This window comes from Mustela lutreola, chromosome 8 (assembly GCF_030435805.1).
Source record: "Mustela lutreola isolate mMusLut2 chromosome 8, mMusLut2.pri, whole genome shotgun sequence".
NCBI classification, from domain to species: domain Eukaryota; kingdom Metazoa; phylum Chordata; class Mammalia; order Carnivora; family Mustelidae; genus Mustela; species Mustela lutreola.
The window spans coordinates 64910310-64938249 of NC_081297.1; the positions used below are offsets into that span (position 1 = coordinate 64910310).

The 27940-nt window shown below is 40.9% G+C and overlaps 1 protein-coding gene across 4 annotated transcripts; it reads left to right on the forward strand.

The window, feature by feature from the left end:
- The first annotated feature begins 35 nt into the window (after positions 1 to 35).
- On the forward strand, positions 36 to 27940 carry RACGAP1 (Rac GTPase activating protein 1). 4 transcript variants are annotated; one of them, XM_059185408.1, is made up of 17 exons: positions 36 to 189; positions 7423 to 7507; positions 13264 to 13466; positions 14484 to 14620; positions 15606 to 15675; positions 17589 to 17642; positions 18297 to 18377; positions 18957 to 19074; positions 19591 to 19721; positions 20604 to 20768; positions 22441 to 22536; positions 22854 to 23052; positions 24325 to 24430; positions 24610 to 24742; positions 25012 to 25147; positions 26067 to 26175; positions 26692 to 27940. In XM_059185408.1, the coding sequence occupies exons 2-17, from the start codon at positions 7423 to 7425 to the stop codon at positions 26765 to 26767; spliced, it is 1899 nt and encodes a 632-aa protein (XP_059041391.1). In that variant the 5' UTR covers positions 36 to 189; the 3' UTR covers positions 26768 to 27940. The 4 variants fall into 4 exon arrangements, with proteins under 4 accessions (XP_059041391.1, XP_059041389.1, XP_059041392.1 ...); XM_059185406.1 differs by having other exon boundaries at positions 41 to 189; positions 7419 to 7507; XM_059185409.1 differs by having other exon boundaries at positions 102 to 119; positions 7419 to 7507.

Below are 27940 nucleotides of genomic sequence, written 5' to 3' on the forward strand. Positions count from 1 at the left end.
TCGCAGCGTAGAGGGACAGCGCGGGAGGAATAAATTTCTCTGTGATTGGTTGGTGCAGGATTTCAAACCCGAGCTGGAAGCGCGGTGCTGCTCTGCCGTTGGGTGAGGCGCGGAGGGAAGTAAGTGGAAGGCGGCTCAAGTGGGTCCAGGCGGACCCGGCCAGGTGGGCGCTAGAGGCTGCGAGAACAGGTGCGTCTGACTCTAGGTGTGTGGTGGGAGGAGAGTGTCCGAGGTGGTGAGCCGCGGCCACCGCGGGTTCAGGGAGAAGATCGGTACCTACAATCTCTCTCCTAGGAGGTCTCCACCGGCCCGGGGAGGCAGCGGCCCGAATGGGCGGTGGCTGGGAGTGGAGGGCTTTCTTCTCCTAGCTGTGTTTTTGAGGTGATGGCTTGGACAGGGCGAGACAGGTGGTTTTGAGGTGATGGCTTGGACAGGTGGTTCCTTCCACCCCCAAGAAGTGACTTTGACTTAAACACAGAGTTTGGGAGTGGGTGGGGTAATGCCCCTATTCTCTTCCGAGGGGCACGGAGTTTTGGAAGGGAGAAACCCCGGTGTTTGAGAGGCCGGGCGGCTTGAAGTGGAGCCTCCCTCCCTTCTGGACTGTGTGTATCCAGGTAGGCTGGCCGAGGCAATGACATCTTGCTCGTCCCATCCGAATTCTTAGCCTTAGGAACAAGGAGGCGTTACTTTTAGAATTTCACGTATGTTTCTCGTCACTGAATTTCGTTCCGTAGGCGGAGAGAGTGTTCAGCAACGTGTGGTGGGTGAGAAGATAAGCTTTTTTTTTTAAATTAAAGAAATGTTATTATCATTCTCTTGAATGTGTGGGGTGAACTTTTCGAGTTATTGAAAGTGTTTAGAGAGAAGGCGCCTTTCCTATAGCTTAATCACTCAACAGGTACTTAGTGCATAATATAAATAAAATACAATCTTTTTTTTTTTTTAAGGTTTTATTTATTTATTTGACAGACGGAGATCACAAGTAGGCAGAGAAGCAGGCAGAGAGAGAGGAGGAAGCAGGCTCCCCGCTGAGCGGAGAGCCCAATGCGGGACTCAATCCTAGGACCCTGGGATCATGACCTGAGCTGAAGGCAGAGGCTTTAACCCACTGAGCCACCCAGGCACCCCAATATAATACAATCTTATTTAGCTGTAAAGGAGCTTGCACTTTTGGGGGGGCTGATAGAACTTAAGATAACTATGGTGAGTCTAGTAGGCCTCTGCACTATTGAGTATAGTGTACATTATTATAGCCCTTTTAGAAAATATTTTGGCTGTATTTATCAAGAACTTTAAGAGGCTTTTACCCTATGATATAGTAATCCCAGCCTTGGAAACCAGTTCTAAGGAATACAGCCACCTAAAGGAAAAACCTGTTTACAGTGATGTTCAATTCATTCATTTGGTGAATGTCTTTTAATCATTTGCCAAATGGCAGGCCTGTTCTGAGTACAGGGGCTCAGCAGTGAACAAAACAGACAAAAATCTGTGCATTCTTGAAACTTAAACTGTTGGGGAGGCAGACAATAAACAAGTTAATATATGGGTATGTTAGGTGAAGACAAGTGCTTTGGAGGAAGATAAAGCAGAGAAGTGTAGGGGGGTAAAGTCTGCAATTGAAAATTGGATAGTTAGGAAAGACATCAATGAGAAAATGACATTTGAATAAATCCCTGAAGGAGATGAGGGAGTGACCATGCAGGAGATTCCAGGTAGATGTAAATGAAAATTACATTAATATCCAAAGAAGACAATGGTTAAATAACTGTTAATTAACTTTCTGTAACTTAATGGAATCATGATGGAGAAAAGCAAAACACAAACATATCAATCTATGATTGCAATATTACAAAGATATCAATATATAATGGGCAAAGATTAGATAATGAGATGCATGTAATTGTTTAGGGTGATGAGATTTTAGTTTCACTATTAAAAAACATTAATTTTTTTGAACTTGGAAAATTGCATAGTATGAAACAATGTTTTATATCTGCCAAATGAATGTTATCGGTAATAGAGATAATTTTGGACTGAAATTGTTAGGGAATGTTTTAGTGAATTGGTAAGACACTAGATCTTGAAGAATGGAACACTGCAGAATGGTAAGAATCCACAGTATAAGAAGGAAAAAAGGAGGACTTAGTATACTAAAACTGGTAATAATTTTTTGAGAAATAATAGTTCAATTCGTCTTTTTATTTTAGTCTTCATTCACGCTGGATTGAGAACATTCTGTTTACTCTTTCTGTAATTCATTTGTTCATAATAGCATTTGGTTTCAGGATATTCCTTCTGTCTGCCAGTTGTATAGAGACTTCTGATACATTAAAGCAAAAGCTGGACATCTGGGAAAAAGAATTGCTCCACAGTGCTTTCATATGAAAGAATCTTATAGTATTGAGACTGTCTTAGGAAATGATTTTCTTTGGCAGTGGAAAACCTGTATTGCTGAATTCTTGGGACTCTCCAGATTTAGTAATGTTCGTGAGAATATTTTTCATTAAAACTCTTTCCATTGCTTTGTCTTACAATATTTAATACCCTTGATGCGTCTAAGGCATGATGTATAGGTCTCTTAATAATGTTGTTTCTAGGAGGAAGAAGAGGATAGAGACTTTTCCCAGGATACTCTGTAGTTAAGATCTGTAATAGTCTGTTATTCTGAAGGACGATGTCTGTCTCTTGGCTGGGTGATTGAAATTAAATTGGGGACTCAGAGCAATCACATCAAGCTGAGACTCTTTCCTGGTGATGTGAAATTGCTCCCTCAGGGATACTCACAGATTGGGAATCTGTAACATAGTGACTTCTCCACCTCTGGGGCTTCTCATCAATAACAGCTGAGATTCTCTAGCACCTTTTTGTTTAAAGTGCTCCACAAACTGATTTCCTTGCTACACACAGGGATCATTTCAGCTTTCCCAAAAGGCAGCTGCCTCCATAGTGAAAAGTGACAGCTGTTTTACAGCTGCAAAGCAATGTACTACAATATGACTTTGTTTTTGTTTCCTTTCACATTAGTGTATCTCCTAGCTCTGGAGCTAAATAATAAAGGGGGAGAAATAAAGGAGTGTTCTTGTGAGTGAAAATGTGACCCAACAGGAAAATTAACATCGTTTTTAATTGACATTGAATAGGATGAGTAAATGTTAGCTTTTTGAGTTACAGTTCGGCTGTGATATCAGAGTTAGTACTGATGTAGAAAGATATTTTTGTCATCTATAAATAATTCCTGAATGTCACTTCTATAGAACATTAATAAAAATACATGGTCCCCTGGTGTATAAAGAGAAGAGGATTATATTTTGCTAGTGCCGTTTTTGGATTACCCTAAGTAAACCTGTGTTAGAGGAAAAGCTATTTTCAGATGCTACAAGCCTCATGTAAGACAGCCTGCTAAAGAGCCTAGACCTGGTCAAATTTTGCTGTCTTCTCCACTCTTCTTGGTCTGGGTTCCAGCTATGATTTGGTAATCACTGTGGTAAAATGTAAATAACAACTATCAGACCAAAACAACAACAACAAAAAAATGTCATACTCTCTATAAGGTTCAATTTTTACATTATAAAACTTTTATCTATGTGAATTGATGCTATTCTGTGAGATCAGTAGGCCAAGTGTTACTGTTCCCATTTATAAATGAGTCTCAGAATCTGACTTACTCCGGGTTATACTAACAAATAGAAGAACTGAAACTTTATCCCAGGGCTTCTGTCCAAGCCACCCCTCCTTTTTTTAAACTGTTGTTTAAGTTTTCATCTATATTATGCACTGATGTTCAAGTAGAATGGAAATTCTTTTTTTTTTTTTTTTTTTTTAAAGATTTTATTTATTTATTTGAGAGAGAGAGACAGTGAGAGAAAGGATGAGCGAGAAGGTCAGAGGGAGAAGCAGACTCCCCATGGAGCTGGGAGCCCGATGCGGGACTCGATCCCGGGACTCCGGGATCATGACCTGAGCCGAAGGCAGTCGTTCAACCAACTGAGCCACTCAGGCGTCCCGAATGGAAATTCTTTTGACAGTAGACTCATTGGTGTGTGTTCTCTGATTTCCATTTATCATTTATTTACTTATTTAGTAAACTCTACGCCCAGTGTGGGGCTCCCACTCATGACCCTGAGATCAAGAGTCACATGCTCTATTGACTGAGCCAGCCAGGCACCCCATCAAATATTTATTTTTAAATATTGAGTGTTTGTGTGCGTGATACAGTTGTGCCAAAGGTAAGATTTCTCTCACATGTACAGCCTACCTGGGATATAGGGTAGAAATGTGAGTGCAAAGTGTATGTGTCTTGAGTGTCAACTGAGCAAAGCAGTGGGGGAAGCATCAGTTGAAGTGAATGATGGCGAGCCTGCCCGTGATTAGGGGCTGGATAGAGAACATGAGAGAAGAGTACGATCACAGGTATGGTGATCGTACTTATCAGAAAGGGAGTAACTGAAGATGATTCTGAGGTTTGGAACTGTGTGAATGATAAGGAAATCAAAATTGGGAGTTGGTAGAGTAGGTTAGTGGGTAGAGTGGTTGCTGATATATGTGATGGGGAGGGATAGAACCAAGTCTCAGGATCAGGCTTCACCTCTAGGGCATCCCAGTCGAATTAAGAGCTTTAAGAGCTGTAGGACGGTGGTTAGGAGGGAGGCTGGAGATGATGGGTGATCATCTGGAGAGCTGTATGGACTAACTTGGGATAGTTTGGTAACTTCTTTGAGAGATTAGAGGATTGAATTTTAGGGAATATCTGGTGTTGAGAGGGAAGCGTAGAAAACCATAAATGCTTCCTAAAACTAAATCTGCAGACTATGATGATCTGACAGTTGAGGGTTACCTCTATTTCATAGCAGAGCACGGAGAGTTAAACAACTGCCCCCTGGGTACCAGGCTTCACATTTGGACAATAACGTAGGTGGAGGTAGTTGTATGAGATAACCGTTGCTACGTTGCTATGATGAGGAAATGTCTCCGGGTAGGTTCTCTGTGTCTTTAGTCTTTTGACGAATCTGGCTGTGTTTTCAAGAGCCTATACCTCCCCACAACCCTCACTCTAGGGAGTGGTACGTACAAAGAGTGGAGAAGAATAGTGGGCTAGAGGAACTTGAGAAAATGTGAAGATTTCTTTTAAAGGGGACAAAGGATCAGGTTGCTGTATTGTCATTTAAAACATTAAACCTTCTTCTTCTTCTTCTTTTTTTAAACAACCAGTTTTTAAAACTCTAGTTGCACTGTGAAATCTTACTTTTCTGCACTCTTGGGCAGTTAGAAATTTTCCTATGTGCGGAGTTCACTGACTTTGAGTCTCAGAATGTATAGATGACTGCTGAGATAAAGGAAATCAGTGCCCTACATTTAACCCGATCAGTCTCTTCCCATTTTTACTGGAGCCAAAGGAAATCATCATTTGAATAAACTACTGAAATCCCTGCTCCTGCCCCTGTAGCATTTGGGTATCTGTGCCTGGTTTGTCATACTGGGAAATCCATGGGCATCTCCACAGCTTCCAGATAGCCTCCTGCCAGTTTTAATGCTATTCTTTTAGTTTTGTTCTTAGTTTAGAGAAAGATCTTTGTAATACATTTGTTAGTCTGGTTGCTTAGCAGCTTGCTGTGATTATGTAGCTTGGAACAGATACATTGCCATTTGAAAATCTTGGTTTCCGGCCCTGATTCAGGTATATATTGCCTCCAAGCTTGGAGGCAATGATTGGCTATTAGGCCAATCATCATTTGAGTACAAATGAATAACTCTGTAGCATTTAGTAGAAAATATCTTATGTTTATATATTCCTTTGTCCTTTGTGGGTTGTTGTTTTTTTTTTTTTTTTAACCCTGTCCCATCCTCATAGCTTATGGTACAATCTTATAAACATTGTAAAATCACTAAACCTTCATAAAGAGTTAATTTTTTAAAAAAATTATTTATTTATTTGACAGAGAGAGAAAGAGAGAAAGAGGACAAGTAGGCAGACGCACAGACAGAGGGAGAGGGAGAAGCAGACTCCCTGCTGAGCAGGGAGCCTGGCCTGGGGCTCAGTCCCAGGACTCTGGGATCATGACCTGAGCCAAAGACAGATACTTAACCGATGGAGCCATCTAGGCGCCCCATAAAAGAGTTCTAAATTTTATTTAGATGCATGAAATAAGGACATAGACTAGAATGTTGAGGGGTGATTTGGAGAAACACAAGAATCCTTAAATGGTATTTTTAAGGACATTCAGTTTTCAAATGAAATTTATTTTTTTATTTCATTTCCTTGATAATTTTTGTAACGTCCAGTTGATGTCTTTTTTTTCTCGCCTGTTAAGTTAAGATCTTATTTCCTCAAAGTGTTCCCAGTTAAAGTCTATTCAGAACACAACTGATTGTAAGGACACTGTTTTTTTTTTTTTTTTTTTTTTTTTTTTTTTTAAAGATTTTATTTATTTATTTGACAGAGAGAAATTACAAGTACATTGAGAGGCAGGCAGAGAGAGAGAGAAGGAAGCAGGCTCCCTGCTGAGCAGAGAGCCCGATGCGGGACTCGATCCCAGGAACCCGAGATCACGACCCGAGCCGAAGGCAGCGGCTCAACCCACTGAGCCACCCAGGCGCCCCAAGGACACTGTTTTTAATGTAATATCAGCAGGGCTTTGGGGGGAATATGAAGTCTGAAATTCACCATACAGAACACAGTAGCAAATGATTTTTTCCTTTGCCCTTCTAACTGTGAAGGTGGTGTATTGTCTCCTTGATGCCAGAATGTGGTACAACATAATCCTTTGCCTATACTTAGTATAAATTTATTAGACATAGTCCCTGCACACAGTCCAGCAGAGAGCCCTGCATTACAGAAATAATTCTTGTGCTGCTGAGCTGGCGATTTCCTCACTTAATCACTCGTGTGACGTCATCTGGGCTGTTGGTAGGAAATGTGCTGACCATGTCCTGCGTTTTAAAAGGCAGTTGCAATAGGGATACTAGCTAAAAATGAAATTAAAAATAAACCTTTTAAGTTACATTGAAGGTCTTCAAAGTCCAGAAGGATTAAAGTGGCAAAAGTATTGTGTTAATCAATAGACTAAGAGCCACATATTATAGTTGGTCACCTAGTAATCAACTGACATGCTTGTCCTTAATTGCTTTCCTCACAGCTCCAGAGTGCCTGCAGACTGGAGGAAAAGAAGTAGGCAGGAAGGGGGTGTTATATTTGGAGGTCTGAAATGCTTTTCTGATTTGCAAATAACATTAAACATTCCAACTTTGTTTTTGTAATAAAGATCATACAAAACACCGATTGTTGGCTTGAGATCCTTATAATGGTAGCTACAAATGGAAGAGTCCAGATGTTAGTCACTGATGGCTGTAATGGATTGCTACTGAATCTTTTGTCTGGGGAAGAAGGCAGGACCCCTAATGTATATTTGATTTCTTGGCAGAAAGATGGATACGACGATGCTGAATTTGCGGAATCTGTTTGAGCAGCTTGTACGCCGGGTGGAGATTCTCAGCGAAGGAAATGAACTCCGTAAGTCATCCTGAGCTGGCCTGTGTGAAAAGAAAAAACAGCTTTCAGATCTGGGTTTTCTGCAAAGCTGACGTGTGTTCCAATCTTAAAATTGTTTTCATTTGGGCTTCCTAAAAAGAAAATGATGGTCACTTATTCATAGTTGGAACTTAATGGACACTCATTGTAGCTGGTCACTTTTTTCCTATAGTTGTTCTTAAGTGGGTATCCCCAGATTTCTTTCATTATCAAGAGTCTCTTTCCATTGACTACTTGGCATTAGTTGCCAATTTCACTTTCACACCAAGAACTGGGCAAAATCTGAAGTTCCAAGGATGTTGCTTCTTTCTTTAGAGTAGTTGTTGTATTTTTTATCCTGGCTTTCCCTCTGTACTATAAAACATTTTCAGTTGAAGAGGAGAAACATGTCATAATTTCTTTTTGAAGAAGGGACTGTTCATCTGCTTTCACCTATTTCATGGATTTGATTTTTAGTAAGAGGGGATTGAAACTGGGTAGAGAGTTGGAGAGAAAAAGGAGGTGGTTGAGAGAATGGTGGAGTGGGAAGTGGAAGCGTGAAGAAGGGGGGGCTGATGGCCCTGACTTAAGTGATCTAAGGATTTATTTTTTCTCAGCTTTTCTTTGAGTTGCCATCGTCTTCCATTTGAGATTTTCATTAATACCTAATTTAGTAAGTGTTGCTCTTAAGTCAGCCTCATTGATATAAAAGTGAAGTAAGAACTGTCTCTCTAAGCTTTATTTATTTATTTAGTTTTTAGATCTTCACAGTACTTAGTGTGGTGTCCTGCTTATGCCATTCAGCATTTTCTTTAATTTGATGTTTTTAATAGCTCTTATCCAGTTACAGGCCTTTTAAGACAATATTCTATTTTCTCTTTCTTAATAGCTGTTGCATGACCTTATCATCTGATGCCAGCTCAGTAACCATGATGGCATGCTAATTAGGCTCCTCTTTGAGGTCACATCATCTCAGAAGATGGATTGCTTTGGAGCCCAGTGCAGGGAAGAGTATTGAATGAGAGATCTTAAAATTCAGGCTCATTCAGCAAAATTTAGCAAGAATCTAATACAGCATCTAGCACATGTTGAGTTGAGGGAAAGGGATGACTGACTAAAATGGCTTCATGGATAAAAGTAGGGTGGCACCATAATGGAGATCCCAACAGACACAGATGAAAGAGGGCATTTAGAGTGGAGGCAAGCGGGGGTGGGGCTGAGAAGGGAGTAGGAATAAGGGGGAAGTGGCATAATCAGAGTTCTTGGAAGATGACCCTGGTGGAGGGGGAGCCTGGGAGACCAATGAGGATGTTGTTAGGCAGCAGGAGCCCTAACTAGAGTGGTGTTTGTGAAGCTGGAAATAAGGGGAAATGGGTAGAAGAGACTGTGATAATGAGAGCTCTACGAGGAGGATAGGATATGGAGGAGAGGGAAGAATCTGAAGTTTGGAGTCTCAGTAACCAGTGTTGGCTTTTAACTTATTTTTGTGTCTGTTTCTCCATCTGTAAAATAGGAATTCAAGTGTCTTTATCTTTGTGGGAGTGCTGTGAGCATTTGGGGATAAAAACGAGATACTAGTTAGTTGTGAAAATACTTTGGAAGTAATTATGCCAAAAGAATTTAGATATTCTTATAGGTATCCTTATTTTATAAATACATTTCTATCTTCCCATTGATTCCCATTATAAAATAGAGGCATGTTTTGCCTTCCTCTCCATATCTCTAACTTGAAATGTTGGCTTTGAGGACATGGAGTAGGTTTATGTTTTCTAGACTGGAATCTCCTTTCTACAACCATCTCAGTCTCTGTCTTCTTCTTTGATCCTAGGAATTCCTTGCATGGTTAAGTATCCTGACTCCTTATTCTAGTCTTTCATCAGTCACTTCATTCTTCTCTCTCCTTTTTGTATAGGTTTGTTCATGTTTTGTTTTTAGCTAAGTCCAGGGTTCCTGAAAGATCAAAATGAAGGTTAATATTAAAATAAAATGACTTTAATAACCTTATCTTTGATTTCCCTGGTCTACATTGTTTTTATCTTCTATTATTTTATTGTGAGCTGCCCAAAACTTTTTTTTATGTTGTTGCTGTGTAAATTGGGAATAAATATAACTTAATATTTATCAGGTATCTGTTGTGTGACAAAACAATGCTGGGTTTGTGTTATGCTGTCTACAGTAGGTGATACTACAGTGTCTATGACTTGATGCCTTTCTTCAAGAAGATCATGATATTTAAGTTTCAGAGATCGATTTCTTATGAAACAAGATAATACAAGTATGAAAATATGTGCTTTTGGGAAGTATAGAAAAATGTAATGTGGAACAAACAGATTAGGAAGGGATTTATAGAACAGATGGGACTAGAAGAATGGATACATAAAGAGGAGTGTAGGTAGAGCATTCTGTTTGGAGTACACAGCTTGATCACAAGGGAGAAGGCAGAAATAAGCATGGGTCTGTTCTGGGAGCAGGGACAAGAAAGAGTATTGTGTAGTGGTGGGAGGTCAAGTTTGAATAGACTGGTGAGGTGGGCTTGGACGCCTGGAGTTTAAATTTGATCTGAACAGCAATTTTTCATTTATTTGTTCAATGGATATTTAAGTGCCTACTGTGTGCTACAAGGCACTGGAGAGAAAAGAGACCCAGTGCCCTTCCCCTTCCCCTTTCTAAGAAGCTTAGAGAGTGGTGGGGAAACAAAAGGAAGAGCCTGTGCAAAGGTCCCAGGAGGAGTGAGCCGAGAAAACCAAGATCTCTGGGATGGTTTTAATCTATTTGCTGAACTATGAACCAAATCCTCCATTTTTGTTGTTGTTGTTTGTTTGCTTGTTTTGTTTTTAATGAATCAGAGATTATCCTCAATTTGTTTTAAGGAAATTTCCCTTAATTCCTTTTTTTTTTTTTTAATTAATATTTTATTTATTTGACAGAGAGAGCGCAAGCAGACAGTCCGGAGTGACAGTCAGGAGAGGGAGAAGCAGGCCTCCCACAGAGCAGAGAGCCAATGTGGGGCTCAATCCCAGGACCCTGGGATCATGACCTGAGCTAAAGGCAGATGCTTAACCAACCGAGACACCCAGGCACCCCCCTTCATTCCTTTTTGATAGATGCATTTCATAGTTTAATATACATAACTTTTTAAAGGAGGTAATTTGAACTTAATTAATCTTTTGAAGGGGCTCCTGGGTGGCTCAGTTGGTTAAGCGTCTGCCTTCGGCTCAGGTCATGATCCTTGAGTCCCGGGATCAAGCCCCACATTGGGTTCCCTGCTCAACGGGGAGTCTGCTTCTCCTTCTCCCTCTCCCCCTACTCATGCTCTCTCTCTCTCAAATAACATCTTTTTAAATTTTATTTTACTTTTTCAGTGTTCCAAGATTCATTGTTTTTGCAACACACCCAGTGCTCCATGTAATACGTGCCCTTCTTAATACCCACCACCAGGCTCACCTAACTCCCCACCCCCTCCCCTAAATAAATAAAATCTTAGAAAAAAAATCTTTTGAATATGTACTTCATGATGGGGGCTAGTACCAAGTTGGAATCATGATTCACAAACTGACCCTGAAAATGCTCTGTTTATTGATCTCCTATATCAGAATTTTTCTGATGATCTAATATGCTGTTTTGACCCATCCTAGCAAACTTAATTCATAACAGAATTATACGTAAGTAATATTTTAGGTATGCAAATATTCTGGTTTTGGTCTAGCATAAAGCAAGTTGAACTAGTAATTGAATCATTCATACTATTAAAATAGGAACTCTTTCCTGGAAATGAACTGATACTTTTTTTGGTTTGAGTTCCATCGTCCAATTCAGTTAGACTTATAATATATACCAATTAACAATGAATAGCGATTAAAACCCAAATTTAATAAGATTTATCAAGAAGGAGTGTCCTTGGAGTGCCTGAGTGGCTCAGGTCCTGGGTCCTGGGTCCTGGGATGGAGCCCCACATTGGGCTCCCTGCTCAGCAGGGAGTCTGCTTCTCCCTCTGCCTCATCCCTCCCTGCTGCTCATGCTCTCTCTTTCAAATAAATAAATAAAATCTTAAAAAAAAAAAAAAAAAAGGAGTGTTTGAAGGAACAAAGAAGTGAGCAAAATTAGGTCCAGTGGAAATCTTTTCATTCTCAAAATTGTTTTTCAATTCAGTAGATATTTGAGTGTATATAAATATAGTGTATACAGCACTATATTTAGAAACATTTAATTGACCACAGTGTGGAGCTAGAAAGTTTTAGATGTGTGGTTGAAAAGTGTATTTCTTGTTCTTTATTTTTTGAAATTGAAGTACTATTACATACGTCAGAAAAGTACACAAATCATAAGTGCAGTATTTGATGAATTGCCAGAGTGAACATGGCAAAGAATCAGCTCTTAAAAAAAAAATGTTGTGACTCTACATTGTTGAAATAGTTAATTTGGCAAAAGGATATGTTGTTTTCTTTTTCTTTAAATTAAGAAGGAAAAAATTGATGTGTTTTAAACAAAACAAACACACTGTTTAGAGCTATTTGAATTGTAGCCATATATACATATATATATATTGTGTGTGTGTGTGTGTGTGTGTGTGTATGTACATTTAGCTTTCAAAGTTGCATTCTCTAAGATAATGAGGTCATAATATCCTGTTCTGCTAAAACCTTTTGTTTGTTACAAACTAAAGTGTCTTTATGTGTAAGACTTGCTTTCTCGAGATTGAATTGGCATTGTAATTTGTAAGTTTGAAGTTTAGTCAAATTATTAAGACTGGAAAGAGCACTATATTCATTGCTTCTATGCTCTTAGGTTAAATTGAAATAAGAAAAGTGCCCTTACTACCCAAGAATCTGCAAGCTTTGTGTGCCTGTGGCCTAGTTTCAGCTGTAAACTGGGTTAGTTTGGCCAGCAGCAGATGTACACCTTGGGAACTTCCTCCGTGAAGGTGGTGTGGAGTGAAGCCTAGAGCTAGATCGAAGGTAACAAGAAAATAGGAAGTGTAGAACAGTCTTTGCCAACAGCAGGTGGCAAGCATGAATGCCGCCAGGGTTATCATGCTTCCGGGCACGGCACTGAAAGTGATGCTCTCTCTGCAGACATGTGGAAAGAGTCCATATTCCGCCATCAGTGACTCACCTTAGCTTAGTATGATCTGTTCTTACTGTGTCTTTCCCATTGAAATGTTTATACACCCTTCAGGGCAGTGTTAAACAACACTAGCAAATTGGCTCTTTACTTTCAAATCAATATTTGTATAATTATATAGTTGAATGGAATTGTAGGCCTGGACATCTATATTATTAATCTACAACTACTGGAGCATATTACAGCAGTTATATTTGAATTTGCTGTTTAACGTCTCTTTGGCGCAGCAGTGTGTGACTCGAAAGGAGGCTGTTTTTGTTTTATAGCTGTAACTGTCCTGGTGCGTGACAGCTGCCCCAGAGGTATCCCCCTTTGATTGCCTTCTGTTCAGGAGCTTTCAGTGTTGGTATTACATCTGGAGCCAGGTGACTAATGAGTTACTTATTCCATAGCAGATGCCACTGGCCAAGCCAAGGGAGGTGGCCTATCGAAACAGGAATTGCTCTCCACAAGGCTGCCATGCAGGGTGATGAACGAATATCCAGGATCTGCTCCTGGTTATTTTCAGCTGGCTTTGCCGAGAGTTTAGCTGGTCCCTTCATTATATACTTGGAGGAAAACTAACTAGAGGACTCGGTCATTAGAGCCTTAGTACTGTGTTTGGTGCTGGAGTTATTGAAGTTTCCCCCTTTCCTCAGAATTCATCCAGTTGGCAAAGGACTTTGAGGATTTCCGTAAAAAGTGGCAGAGAACAGACCACGAGCTGGGGAAGTACAAGGATCTTTTGATGAAAGCAGAGACTGAGCGTAGTGCTCTGGATGTTAAACTGAAGCACGCACGCAATCAGGTGGATGTCGAGATCAAACGGAGACAGCGAGCTGAGGCTGACTGCGAGAAGCTGGTGTGTATTGTTCTCTATGCTAGAGCCGAGCCAGTGAGGGGAGGGCCAGCATCATCTGGTCCTGTTTCCACCCCCCAGATATACTGAATTTCTTCTTCCACATTAAAGAACTAAAAGCAGCCTGACCATTGACAAGTTGGCCTTAATTGAAGCTGAAATTGCAGCATAGGAATCCTGTCCTTCATAGGCTGAAATTTAATATTTTTTCTCTTCTTGACTTAAAACTATGACTTCATAGATTTCAGTTGAGGATTTTTAAAGAATTAAAATTAGGGAATTCCTAGCATGCTTGATCTGTCACAAGATGTTGGCTATCTCTCATGCCACCCAGAACACCCTCATCCTTTTGTCAATAGCTAGTATTTGTTATTTAGACAGACAAGACAACTCTAAGGTTTTCCATCATTACTGCTCCTAATTCAGGGGAAGGGGCGAGATGTAGTCAGCCAGTTGAGCAATGTGACTAACATGGAACACTATCATTTTGTTGTACCAGGGTGGGTCATGGTACAAAGGAAAGCCTTTACGAGGAGCCACTAATCCATCTTGGTACAGTGTTAAATGCCTCAGTAAGCTCAAATTGACTGGTTCCAGTGTGTCACAGCTTTGTATCCATTTTAATGCATTTCGCTCCACCCTTTAGAAAGGTGGGTGGCTGCTTTGATCCATAGAGGAAGCCAATAATTGTCCTGATAAAATGACACTAAATTGTTTTTCCTATGCGAAATTCTGTTTTGGGACTCTCATTTTGCAATACCGTCTGGGATTAGCCCCTTGACCCAAAAGTCTTGTAGCAGAAAGCCCACTGTTCTGGATGGAGTTCATTTTGCCAGTCAGAAATCAGAGACACAATGTGGGCTTGATGTGAATTAATATGCTATCGGTGTAGCAGCCTTCCTGAAGGCTCATTTGCATAATGCTGTATTTTAATGTCTTCTGGTCTGCCCGTCCCATAAATTTGAGGTGAAGCTTTCTCCCCTGGTTAGTTAGGATGTTTTACTCTGCTTTGGTCTGCAGGAAAGACAGATTCAGCTGATTCGAGAGATGCTCATGTGTGACACATCTGGCAGCATTCAACTAAGCGAGGAGCAAAAATCAGCTCTGGCTTTTCTCAACAGAGGCCAGCCGTCCAGCGGCAATGCTGGGAACAAAAGGTGGGGAAGCCGTGTCTGTTGTTATCTGATCACGAGCAGCGCAGCTGTCAGAAGTTCTTGTTATCTGAACTCTTAAATAGACTGCTTCTGGAATGTGTGCTGAATAAAGCAGAAAAAGACTTCGGAGGAAGGGTGGGTGGGAAATAAAGGCATAGGCACAGGGGCCTCCTGATTTCTTTTATCTTCTTTTGTTTTTGATCTTTCCTTAGGATAATTGTTTCACCATGGGTAAAATTTTGATGTTGATGCAAAATTGCACGTCAGTAACTAATCCCACTCATTGCTAAGAAACCTAAAGGTGAAAGTGGCAGTTCAGCAATACTTTCAGCATTTACTCTCCAGAGAGCTCTTGTAGCTCTTGTAGCTCTTCTGGTTTAGAAGGCCTTCTGTGAGTCAAGACCAGACAATAATTTTGGTTCTACTGCATCACTATTTAAAATTGTCTCTACCAGGCTTTAAATTTAACACCCCCAATACAGTATGGAGAGAAAGGTCAGCACTCTTCCAGCTATTTATTTTGTTGCCTGGTTGTTTTATGGGGAATCTTTATAACTGAGAAAATATATGGGCTTAATTTCTTCAAAAGCTGATGCTGGGTAACACTCTTTCTTGTAGAAAGCAACCACAATTGGGATCAGATTAAACTTCAGTCTTGTGCCTGTGAATTTCTAGTAGCCTTTTCTGCGAGGAGTAGCACCCCTGCTCCTGTCTGTAACTTTCAACTGCTGTTAGGAGGTCTTTGCCAAAAAAGCAGCTGTGCTGCGTGTGCCCTCACGCACGCATGGAAACTCTCAGCCGCTCTCTCCCATGGAAACCACTGCAAGCAGCCACCATGGCTAGGCTTTGAACTTGTAGTTGTCTCCATAGGAAGGCACTGCTATGAAATTGCTGGTGTTACGTGACCAATGCGACTCATTCTGGGCATTCGTGCGTTTTACTTGCCACGGTCTTCTGTATCTAATACTGTGTTGTTTCTCTCATCTAGATTATCAACTATTGATGAATCTGGTTCCATTTTATCAGATATCAGCTTTGATAAGACTGACGAATCACTGGTAATAAATGATTGATCTCTGAGGATTGTTTATTTTTCTTACCCCTGCTCCCTCAGGGCTCTCTCTCCTGTCCTGTCTTCTGGAATTCCTTTATTGCTGTTTTGTTTGTTGATGTATTACAGATTCTGAGCTAGCATTTTATTTTATTTTATTAATTAGTTAATTTATTTAAAGATTGTATTTACCGATGAGGGAGAGCAAGAGAGTGCCTGGTGCAGGGGAGTGGCAGAGGGAGAGGAAGTGTCTTCAAGCAGATTCTGCCCTGAGTGTGGAGCCAGATGCAGCCGGGCTGATTGCAGGACCCTGAGGTCACGACCTGAGCCAAAATCAAGAGTCAGACGCCAAACCAACTGTATTGCTCAGGCGCCCCTGAGCTCGCATTTTAAAATAAAAATCCACACAGGCTATAAGAGACTGGCTTATATATTTAGTTTCTGGAAGTGAGAATATAGAACTCAGGATTTGGGATGAGGTTAAATTTATTTAACGGATCTGTGAGCTGCATTTGCTAATTGACTGTATCTTGGCTTATTAAAAAGCCCTAGCTAGCAATAAAAAAAAAAAAAATTAGCAAGATTCTACCCAGGCAGGGTTTATTTGCTGCTCTTGGAGAGAATAGACTTGTGCGTTATTTCAGAATTAGTTTGGTTCTTAAAGAAAACTTAGTCATACTTCATAATTAGAAGGAAACCAGTGCTCTGGAACTTCAGCCAGAAGACTAACAAAGTTTCTAGGCACTCTGTAATGCTTTGTTCAATAATGGTTGACTGGTCTAAACTTCTTGCTACCCCGCTTTTGTGGGGCAGCACCCTTTTCTTAACTTATGGTGGTGTTTCTGTATAAAAGTCATCTCCTGATATCTCAGTCTTTGATGTTCAAACTTTGATGGTTTATTGGTTTGTGTATCTTTCCTGTTTTCCCGGCTGAATGCTAGCAACAAAGCAATAAATCAGGAGGTTATTTGTGGTTGGTTTTCTGATAGTGAAACAAGTGGTGACTACTTGTTACGTAGGCTAGGAGTGTTCTGTCCCAAATCAGTGTTTGGGGAAATCATTGCCATTTTACAGATATAAATAGTAAGTATCCCCTTTTTGAAACAAGGAATGATATGAATAGGTATGGAGTTTATGTATATGATAAAACTAGAATGTTTCAATAGCTGATTTTGGACCTAGACCTACTTATGGTGTATCTGTTGTAACCCAAACTGAATCAAATAATCAGTAGCTAAATTAAATTACTTGACCAGGAATTGTAGAGATTTCAGTTAGCTAAGCTACCATTTGCTCTGTACTACTGTTTCTGGGTTTTGTGTTTTCAGGGATTTTCAGGAGTAAGGAAGTCACATGAATGTAAATGGTTAAAATAGGTGAAATGAAACTAGACTATGGTAAAAAATGGAATTCTTCAGGGGTGAATGTCTTTGTTGGGGCCCAAGGAAGAGGGATGTTTGAGAAATATAAAACCTGGACTAGAACTTTTTAAGCGGTTACATTGTACAGAACATCTGATTAGATAGCAGTCCCTTAAGAGTAAGAAAGACATCTAACCTGATCAGTATAGTGCCTGAGATTCTGTGAGTTCTACAACTAATTACAGAAATAGTCAGAAATAAAGAACCAGGAGCTGGAGATAATCACGACAGAAGTTGATTCTTTAACCTTTTCTTGCCTCTGTGGTATTGACTCCTGACTCTATTATAATAGCTTCAATTTTGGAAAGAAAGCAAGTTAACTTACTGTAGTTCCATAGCTACAGCACCTGAGACCCTCCCTTCACCCTCTCCCCAAATTATAAGTTAGGCAGTCTGACTCAAAAAGCCTTTAAGGTTCTCTGTAAACTTATTTCCACAAAAATTCCTGTCTGGGGTTTTTGCCTCACCACAGAAATTAATACATTATAATTGTCAACAGGATTGGGATTCTTCTTTGGTAAAGACTTTCAAACTGAAGAAGAGAGAAAAGAGGGTATGTATGGTTTTGTTTAGTTTTTGTTGTTTTTACAAAATTACAATAAAGGAGTTTTCTCTAGAAAATTTTCCATGATACAGCATTCCTAACATGTAGCTCTAACCATTGTTAAACACCTATTACAAGTAAATTCCTGCTGCGGGTCATTATGGAGGATCCTCGAGGTAGTAACTCCGGACAGTCTCGTCCTAGTTCACTGTTCTGGCTGCCTCTGGAGTGGAAAAGGATATACTTGAGTTTGTTTTGAGTTGTCATAGGAATTTTTATGCAGGACTTTGTACTCTAATATAATTTTCAGATGAAATGTGTGTATAATGGGATATGCCAAGCTGTGTCTGTGTGTGCTTGTTTAGGGTATTTAATATGTGTCCAAAGACATATTGTCCTTGGATAGGATTATACCTCTACTGTTTCTGGTGCTGTCACCTAAATTTTTCCAAAGCTTGTTTGTTTCTTTAAGGGCACTGAGGGCATTTTTGTGTTGGTACAACTTAAGCTTCATGTGGAAAAAGAATTAGAGAAAGCATATTATTATTTACAATAGCCCTGGTATCCAGGACTTGCACCCAAGTTGTCCAATGGAATAATTTTATCTTCTGTGCTTCAGATCTTCTATGACGCTGAACTTCTTGATCTTTGTCTCCTTTCCAGCGCTCTAGTAGCCGACAGTTCATTGATGGTCCCCCAGGACCTGTAAAGAAGACTCGTTCCATTGGCTCCACAGTAGACCAGGTAAGAATAGGCCAAGAGAATTGTGGTTGTGAACACATCAGAGGTTAGTGGCCCCAACCATTAAAAATGCTAAGTCAAGGGCGCCAGGGTGGCTCAGTCAGTTAAGCATTTGACTTTAGCTCAGGTCATGATGTCAGGGTCCTGGGTTCAGGCCCCGAATTGGGCTCCTTGCTCAGTGGGGAGTCTCCTTGTCCCTTTCCCTCCTCTTCAGTGCCACCCCCAAGCTTTACTCCCCCCAGCTTGTACTCTGTCTGTCTGTCTCTCTCTCAAACAAACAAATAAATAAGAATCCTGAGTCAACGCTGCAATGTTATTTTGAGAGAGAGATTTGGTGAGTTTTTCTATGTAATAATAGGATCCTTATCATCCATATGAATGGAATCACTCTGATTGAGTAAACAACTGTCAGCTTTATATTTGATTCTTATTTTATTGTTGTGTATGCCTCTGTGACCTATATTTCTGTTCTAAAGTATGAGGTTTCAATTGAGTTTTTTTGAGCTTGGGCCATAACCCTTATAGTGGTAGGGATATTATGTTCACTTGTTTGTCCTTCCCTCATTTTTGCTTTTGTTTCAGGGGAATGAATCCATAGTTGCAAAAACTACAGTGACTGTTCCCAATGATGGCGGGCCCATCGAAGCTGTGTCCACAATTGAGACTGTGCCATATTGGACGAGAAGCCGAAGGAAAACAGGTCCACCGAGTTTATAGCTAAATTGCCTATGTAAAACAACTGGTAAAATTCAGGGACACTTGGCTTTTTAGAACCCTTTGAGGCAGGGATTGGATATTGTGGGTAGTTTCTTGCTGTTGCTTACTGGAGGCCAGAACACTGTCATATTCTACCTTTGGATTGCTGGCCTGGTCTGTGCCACTCACACTTAATATGTTATTTATTTGGGAAAGGAGAGGCAGAGGGAGAGGATCTTCAAGCAGACTCCCTGATGAGCATCGAGCCCACGCAGAGCTTGGTATCACGAACCATGAATCATGACCTGAGCCGAAATCAAGAGTCAGATGCTCAACCGACAAAGCCACCCAGGGGCCCCATTATTAACTCATTATTCTTGAACTGATTTTTCTGCATAGCCATTGTAGTTGCTTCTGATTATGGTTACAAATTACTGGTTGTTTACCAGTTACATTAAAATTGGGGTTAAAATTCAAAAGGAACAAAATATTAAGAAGCTTAAAGTTACTTGTTTTCTAGGTACATTACAACCTTGGAATAGTGACTCCACCTTGAGCAACAGGCCTCTGGAGCCAAGGACTGAGACAGAGAGTTCTGGCACTCCACAGAGCAATGGAGGGATGCGCCTGCATGACTTTGTCTCTAAGACGGTAGATCTGTGATCGTTCTGTCTTCTTTCGGGCACACTTAACTTTTTTTTTTTTTTTTTTTTAAAGATTTTATTTATTTATTTGAGAGAGAGACAGTGAGAGAGAGCATGAGAGGCGAGAAGGTCAGAGGGAGAAGCAGACTCCCCATGGAGCTGGGAGCCCCATGCGGGACTCGATCCTGGGACTCCAGGACCGTGACCTGAGCCGAAAGCAGTTGCTTAACCAACTGAGCCACCCAGGCGCCCCCACACTTAACTTTTTGATTGTGAAAGTAATACATACCAGGAACAGATTTAAATAATTTATTGTTAGAAAGTTAAATGTCAGATCTCCTTCTTTCAGTTCCACTCCTCAGAGCTAACTACTGGTTACAGAGGATGTGTATATCTTTGCATTCTGTGAATATATTACGTTAAAGCAGCTTTTAAACAGAAGCAATTGCTTATGCTTTTTAGTGATACATATTTATGTAGTATGGTTGGATATAGCACACTTTACCTTTGTCTCATTGGATTCCCTCATATAAACCCAAGCAACCTGACTGAGGTTCAGAAGAGTTAACTGCCTTGTCTGAGCCACAGAACAGTAAGTGGCACAGTTAACATGTTTTAAGAGTTTTTATGGCTCCTCATCAACAGGTTCTTTCCACCATTGTACACTGCCGCCTTCCAGCTGGGTGACCTTACGCAAATTACACAGCACTTTTGCCTTTCCTTAAAGATCAAAACCCATGTTATAGGATTATTGTGAGAATTACACAAGCATGTGTAAAGGGATTAGGAAGTTGCTTGGCACATACTAAGTGCTTAAAAAATGCTGGTTGTTGATGATGGTAATTTTCTAATTCAGACCCCTCTGTTATTTCTGTCCTCTTGTCCTCAGGTTATTAAACCTGAATCTTGTGTTCCATGTGGAAAACGGATAAAATTTGGCAAGCTATCTCTGAAGTGCCGCGACTGTCGTGTGGTCTCTCATCCAGAATGTCGGGACCGCTGTCCCCTTCCCTGCATTCCTACTCTGATAGGAACACCTGTCAAGATTGGAGAGGTAGGACCTATGGGGTCTGTCCTTGTATTATGACTTCTTTACCTTTTTCAAAGCTTAATGTCAGTTTTTATAATAAAATTAGTGATGTCAAGCATAGTTTTAACACAAATGATGAAGAGAAATGATAAAATGTTAACTCGCAGCCGAGTCCTGCTTGGGTTTGTCTGTTTAGTAACTTTTCTACACCAGATTTCTCTTCCCTTCCCTCCTTTGACCTTCTCCCATCTTCCCTACTCATCCTCTCTCCCTCCTTTCCTTCCTCCTTCTTCCCTCCCCCTTCCCCTTCCTTTCCTCCTCATCTTTTCCTTCCCCTCCACATCCTATTCCTGTTTTATAAAATTCCAAACATGTGCTGAAGTAGAGAGATTAGGATGACTGACCCCTGGTTCCTATCACTCAACTTCTGTGATTACCAGTTCATGTCCAGTCCTGATTTATCAGTACCCCCATGTTGTCCTCCTGGCTCTGTCCAGTGAATTATCTTGACAGAAATTCCATCCATCATGTAATTTCATCTGTGAATGTACTTCCTTTTATGTTAGAAGTATCCTATACTGGGCGCCTGGATGGCTCAGTGGGTTAAGCCTCTGCCTTCGGCTCAGGTCATGGTCTCAGGGTCCTGGGATCGAGCCCCACATCGGGCTCTCTGCTCGGCGGGGAGCCTGCTTCCTCCCTCTCCCTCTACCTGCCTCTCTTCCTACTTGTGATCTCTCTCTGTCAAATAAATAAATAAAATATTAAAAAAAAAAAGAAGTATCCTATACTAAGCTATTAAGATTAGATTGCTTATTTCTAAAAACTGATTCAATCTATTAAGTATTTATTATATGAACAATATTAACAAGATTCAGAATGAATTGATTATGCTGCTGCTTCCGAGCCCCTAGCAAATCAAATGCTACTTTTCTTTAATCTTAATAGTTCTTTTTTTTTTTTTTTTTTTTTTTTTTAAGATTTTATTTATTTATTTGACAGACAGAGATCGTAAGTAGGCAGAGAGGCAGGCAGAGAGAGAGAGGAGGAAGCAGGCTCCCTGCTGAGCAGAGAGCCCGATGCGGGGCTCAATCCCAGGACCCTGGGATCATGACCCGAGCCGAAGGCAGCGGCTTAACCACTGAGCCACCCAGGCGCCCCTAATCTTAATAGTTCTTATTCGTGCACGTAATTGGTTACAGATTTTCTTTACTCTGATAGAGAACCATGGAGTTCTCCCCTACAGATAGTTTGTGTCCCGATCAACTGTGAGTTGTGTTAAATAATTTTTCTTACTAAGAATAATTAAAGGGTTAAAAAAGGGGTTTTTTTTTTGTTGGTTTTTTTTTTTTTTTTTTTTTAAGAATAATTAGTTCATATTAAAGCCCATACCTGTAATCTCATTATTGCTTGCTTTCTGAAGCCCTTGAATAGAGGACAAGCGGGGGCAGAGTTGTAGCTAGTGGTCTTATTACTTGTTCATGCAAGAGTATGTATATGTGACCATAAATCAGTCCTGTTGTGGTTGTAGGAAAAATATAGCTGAGAATCTCTGTTCTAATATATGCTTTGGGAATAGGAATTTAAAAGTAGACATGATGTCCCAGTCTGAGTATTAGTTTGGGGATGGTTCTTCCTACTCACCTTGATTTGCTGGTCTAAGTGGTATAAATAATAATTTAAAACTCTCCCTTTTCAGGGATTGCTAGCAGATTATGTGTCTCAGACTTCTCCAATGATCCCCTCCATTGTTGTCCATTGCGTAAATGAGATTGAGCAGAGAGGGCTGACTGAGGTAAGAGTCAACCTTCAGGGGCGCCTGGGTGGCTCAGTTAAGCCACCCAACTCTTGATACTGGCTCAGGTCCTGATCTCAGGGTTGTGAGCCAGAGCACATGTCCGGCTCTGAGGCCAGCATGGAGACTACTAAAGGTTCTCTCTCCCTCTCCTTTTGCCCTGCTCCTGCCCACCACACTTCGCCCCCAACTCTCCCTTAAAAAAAAAAAAAATATATATATATATATATATATATATATATATACCTTCAGAGAGTGTGGATTTGTTGTTTTTGTTAATAATCAATTTGTAACTGGAAGTGTCCCCTCGATAACAGACAGGCCTATACCGGATCTCTGGCTGTGATCGGACAGTGAGAGAGCTGAAAGAGAAGTTCCTCAGAGTGAAAACCGTACCCCTCCTCAGCAAAGTGGATGACATCCACGCTGTCTGTAGCCTCCTGAAGGACTTCCTCCGAAACCTCAAAGAACCCCTTCTGACTTTTCGGCTAAACAAGACTTTCATGGAAGCAGCAGGTAAGAGTAGATCTTATACTCTAATGTGAGTCCCCCAGGGGCAGGAATGTTTGACTCTTGCGTGTGCCGCCCAGTACAGTGCCTGTGCCTGTGTGGACGCGCACGTGCTCTGAGGGAAGAATGTATCCGTGTTCTTGGTGCTTGTCCTCTTCCTGTCTAAACTATGGGTACTGATGGGGTTTTTTGTTGTTTTAGGTCGAGTTTAGGACTGTCCTTTTGAACTTGGAGCCAATTCCCACACATTTAATCCATTAACAAATCTTGTCAGCAAAGCTCTTGTAAAATTTATCTTAAAATTGAAATTTGCCACTCCTACTATTACCACTCTTGACATCTCTCATCCTGGAATGACGAAAGAACCTACTGATTTTCCTCTTTATATTCTCAGCCCTCTACACTATGATCCTCAAACAGTATCTAGAGGGGTCCTTCTAAAATTTAAATTAGATGAAGTCTCTTCTGTCCTTAGTATTCCCCAGTGACTTCCCATCACACTCAGAATAAAACCCACCAGTCCTTCACATGGCCCCAAAGACCCCACCTGTAGGATTCGGCTCCTGTTACATCTCTAGCATCGTTTCTCTCAACACCCTTCCCTTCTTTGTCTCTTCCCCTGATGCGCTGGAATGCTTGCAGTTCTCAGAGTATAACCAAGCTTACTCCCCACTCAAGACTATTGAATTTGTTATTGTCTCAGCCTTGAATGTATTTGCATGATTTGCTCCTTTATTTCTTTCAGGTTTCTTTTCGGGTACCTTGTCCTCAGAAACACATTTCCTGACCACCTTGTCTAAAATACGTCCACCCATTACTTTCTAGCTTCTACTATGTAGCACTACCTACTACTTGCTTTTTGACTAATTCCTCCAGTAGAATGTGAGTTCCTTGAGGTAAAGTCTTTGTTTAGTTCTGCTTTACCTGAGCCCTTAGAATAGTACCTGGTCCATAGTAGGCCCCTGACCACGGTTTATAAACGAACACCTTCTTGTAATTGCAGCCGCTGCAGTTGTGTGCCTGCCTTCCCGGCACGTGGGTTGCTAGCTGCTTTCCCTAACTGCAGGAGCTGATTTTTTTTTAAAGGTTCTGATTTCTAATATTGAGCTGTGGGCCAGTGTCCTGCTTGTTAATGAAACTGGAGTTTGATGCAGTCATGAACCTCATCAGAAGTTCCAGAAGCTTACTGTATAGATGAGACTCTGTGGTCGATCACTTGGAAGCACGCTGTCAAGGGAAAGAAGTCTAGGCCTCTTGGTGTTTTCTTTTCATTTACAGAAATCACAGATGAGGACAACAGCATAGCTGCCATGTACCAGGCTGTTGGTGAACTGCCCCAGCCCAACAGGGACACATTAGCTTTCCTCATGATTCACTTGCAGAGGTGAGTACAGCAGAAACTCACTTCTGGGAGTTTGGGAATTTGCCATGGGGAACATAATGTGGGTTGGGTGTTAGAGAGGGAATGTGAAGGGTGAAATGTTTTCTGATAGATCTTTTTTTTTTTTTGGTCTATGTTTAAGTGGAAGAGCAAGTCTTCTAATTAAATGCTCTTTATCTTAGAGTGGCTCAGAGTCCAAACACTAAAATGGACGTGGCCAATCTGGCTAAAGTCTTTGGGCCTACCATAGTTGCCCATGCTGTGCCCAATCCAGATCCAGTGGTAATGTTGCAGGACATCAAGCGTCAGCCCAAGGTAGGCAAGTGCCCTTTGTATATATACATACACACAAAAGATCTATATGTGGAGAGAGATACATATATATCTCTCTCATGTGACGTGATAACATGAGAAAGCGCAAAGAGGTAAGCCCTGAGCTTTGGAATGTGCATATATGTATATAAAAGATATATATGTGTATGTGTGTGTGTTTGTGTGTGTGTATATATATGTGGAGATATGGGTGTGGGAAGAGGTAAGCCCTGAGCTTTGGAAGTGCACTAACCTGTTTGGTGGCTGTTTAGGTGGTAGAGCGCCTGCTTTCCCTGCCCCTGGAATACTGGAGTCAGTTCATGATGGTGGAACAAGAGAACATTGACCCCATACATGTCATTGAAAACTCAAATGCCTTTTCAACACCACAGACGCCGGATATTAAAGGTGAGGCCCAAGTTGTGTTTCCTAAGGGACCTGATTCCCTCTCCGGTTTTGGCCATGTACCCTCTCCCTCCCTTTGCTAGAGCTGTTTGGAATTCAAAAATTAAATTCATTATGAGGATTCTAACATTAAAAGAAAATTTATAGCTCTACTATCCTGACTTTTTTTCACTTGAATGGAACGTGGTTCTCCTATTTCTTCTACATACGGGTATTTTAGAAATAGAATAACAATTCAGATATAATTTGATCTTCTTTCACTTAACATACTGCAAGAACTTTTTTTGTTACTATATAATTTTATCATCTTTATGGTTGTAAACAGGAATTTACTTTAACATGTTCTATTAGAAATTGATGTTATTTTTGAATTTTCCATAGTTACTAATAATGCTGATATCAGCATTATAGGAATATATCCTGTTTCCCCCACTGTTAAATTCCCAGGAGTGGGAACTGCTGAATTAAAGGGCTTGAACATTTTTTTGTTTTACCAACTTGATTTCTTAAAGGCTTTGCCAATTTGTATTGCCAGCAAAAATGTTTGAAGTTGGTTTCTTCCAACTTTACTGGCATTGGAGACCAGACCTCTCATATTTGCAAGATCCTTTTTAAGAAAGAATGTTGTTTTTTCCTAATGTAGGTAAGAATCGGGTGGTCAGACATTAGATTTGTGAATGCTGGAGTTTGAGAATGGCTTAAATCAGGAATCATATGTCAGCTGTTCATTGAGCAGTTGCCTGCATAGAAGATGTACTGATCTGTTATAGACGATGACAAAAATGATCTCTGGGACTTTGCTTGGGTCTTTAACCTTAGCTCTTAAGGGCTTCACGGGGTATTTGGCTTAAAAACTGGCCACCCACAAGGGTGCTTTTCTTTTTGCCCTTCCCTTAAAAATATCTCTCAACTTTGATTGAAGTGAGTTTACTGGGGCCGGTGACCACTCCTGAGCATCAGCTCCTCAAGACTCCTTCATCTAGTTCCCTGTCGCAGAGAGTGCGCTCCACCCTCACCAAAAACACGCCCAGGTAAGTGGAACTGCCCGGCCTGGGAACTGAACTCTTTCCAGCATACCGAAGCTTACTGAAGGGGAAATTGGATGAGGCCTTCAGCTAGCAGCTAGCCTTTATTTATTTATTTATTTATTTATTTAAGATTTTATTTATTTATTTGTCAGAGAGAGAGAGAGCACAGGCAGAGTGGCAGGCAGAGTCAGAGGGAGAGGCAGGCTCCCTGCGGGGCAAGGAGCCCGATGTGGGACTCGATCCCAGGATGCTGGGATCATGACCTGAGCCGAAGGCAGCTGCTTAACCAACTGAGCCACCCAGGCGTCCCAAGCCTTTAAAAGTAACCTGGAGCCATAAGGATCCCTTTTTGAAAAGGGTCTAAGGGTTTTGTTTCCCCTCTCTCATCGCAGACGACAAAGAGTAGTTTGCAGAATAGTTGTTGAGGGTTTCCTAATTTTAGCTGATAATACTGAGTAATGTTAGAGTTGTTTATTTACCTACTTTTCATGGAATGCTTTTTCGGTTCATTCTCTGTAGATTTGGGAGCAAAAGCAAATCTGCCACCAACCTAGGACGACAAGGCAACTTCTTTGCTTCTCCAATGCTCAAGTGAAGCCCCGTGTCCTGTTGCTTGCCAGCATTTACTGACTGCAAGGAAGGCCGCACCTTCTCTCCTCAGCCTCTTGTACTCATTACTACTTTTAGCATTCTCCAGGCTTTTAATCAAGCTTAATTGTGCACGGGGGTTTTATTAAAACTATATATATCTCCCTCTCTTTCTCCTCCGGTAATGTAATATCAACACCTTGTGCTGTCGTTGTTGGGAGCTTCTAGATGGGAGATCTTTTATAGTGGTAGAAGGGAGAATTATGGAGTTCATTGTGATTTTGCGGGGGAGGGAGGCTGGAGTGGACCCATCCCTCTGGCTTAAAACCGAATGCTGCTCATGGACTGATCTTTCTCTGGCATTATTTAGAACTAATTTCCTTGAGACAATGACAAGCCACACCTCTTTGGTAAGACTCTGGTATCTCAGGGTGGGAGGTGGGAGGGCAGGGTAAAGAAAAGTGGGACAGAGGATGTAGGACGGCTCCTTCTGAGGACTTGGAGGTCCCCTTCCCCCGTATGAACTAAGCTGTAACGTGGAGCCTTCATAAAAATGGGATAGGACGAGGACAGAACTAGCGATGGGGGTGTGCTTAGCTTTGATTCGGATTGATTAGGTTTAATAGTGTTAAGTGGCATAACCTTGTAAAAGTGATACTACAACTTGAGTTGATCTCTGATGGGCTCCTGGCTGGACTTTGGATTTGGTTGGGGTCAAAGCTGGTTTGCGTTTCAGTTGAATTCGTTCTGTTGCTTGACCCCCCTTCCCCTCGTCCATTGGAGCCCTACTTCTAAAAGTCACATGCCATCTATTTGGCGTCCCAGTTCACAATTAAGAGTAGGCTATAAGGGGAGATTGTCAATATTTTGTGTGGCAAGAAAAGCCACAGTCATGTTGTCTTTGCACTTTGGTTGCTAAAAATCTTCCTATGGAACATAGCCACATCTAGATAAATATGGAATTTTTATTAAAATTATTTCCAGTGTCTATAAAAAATGCTTTCTTCTGTAGAATGTTTTTGATTCATAGTGACCTTTGTCTGTAAAACACATATTTAGAATAATATTTGGAAAAAAGTAAGTCTTTTTTTTTTTTTTTTTTCCAAAAGGACTGTGAGGTTGGTGTTCTTATCATGGGAGGTAACCTTCAGCACCTTTTTAAAGAAAATATTTTCCTCAA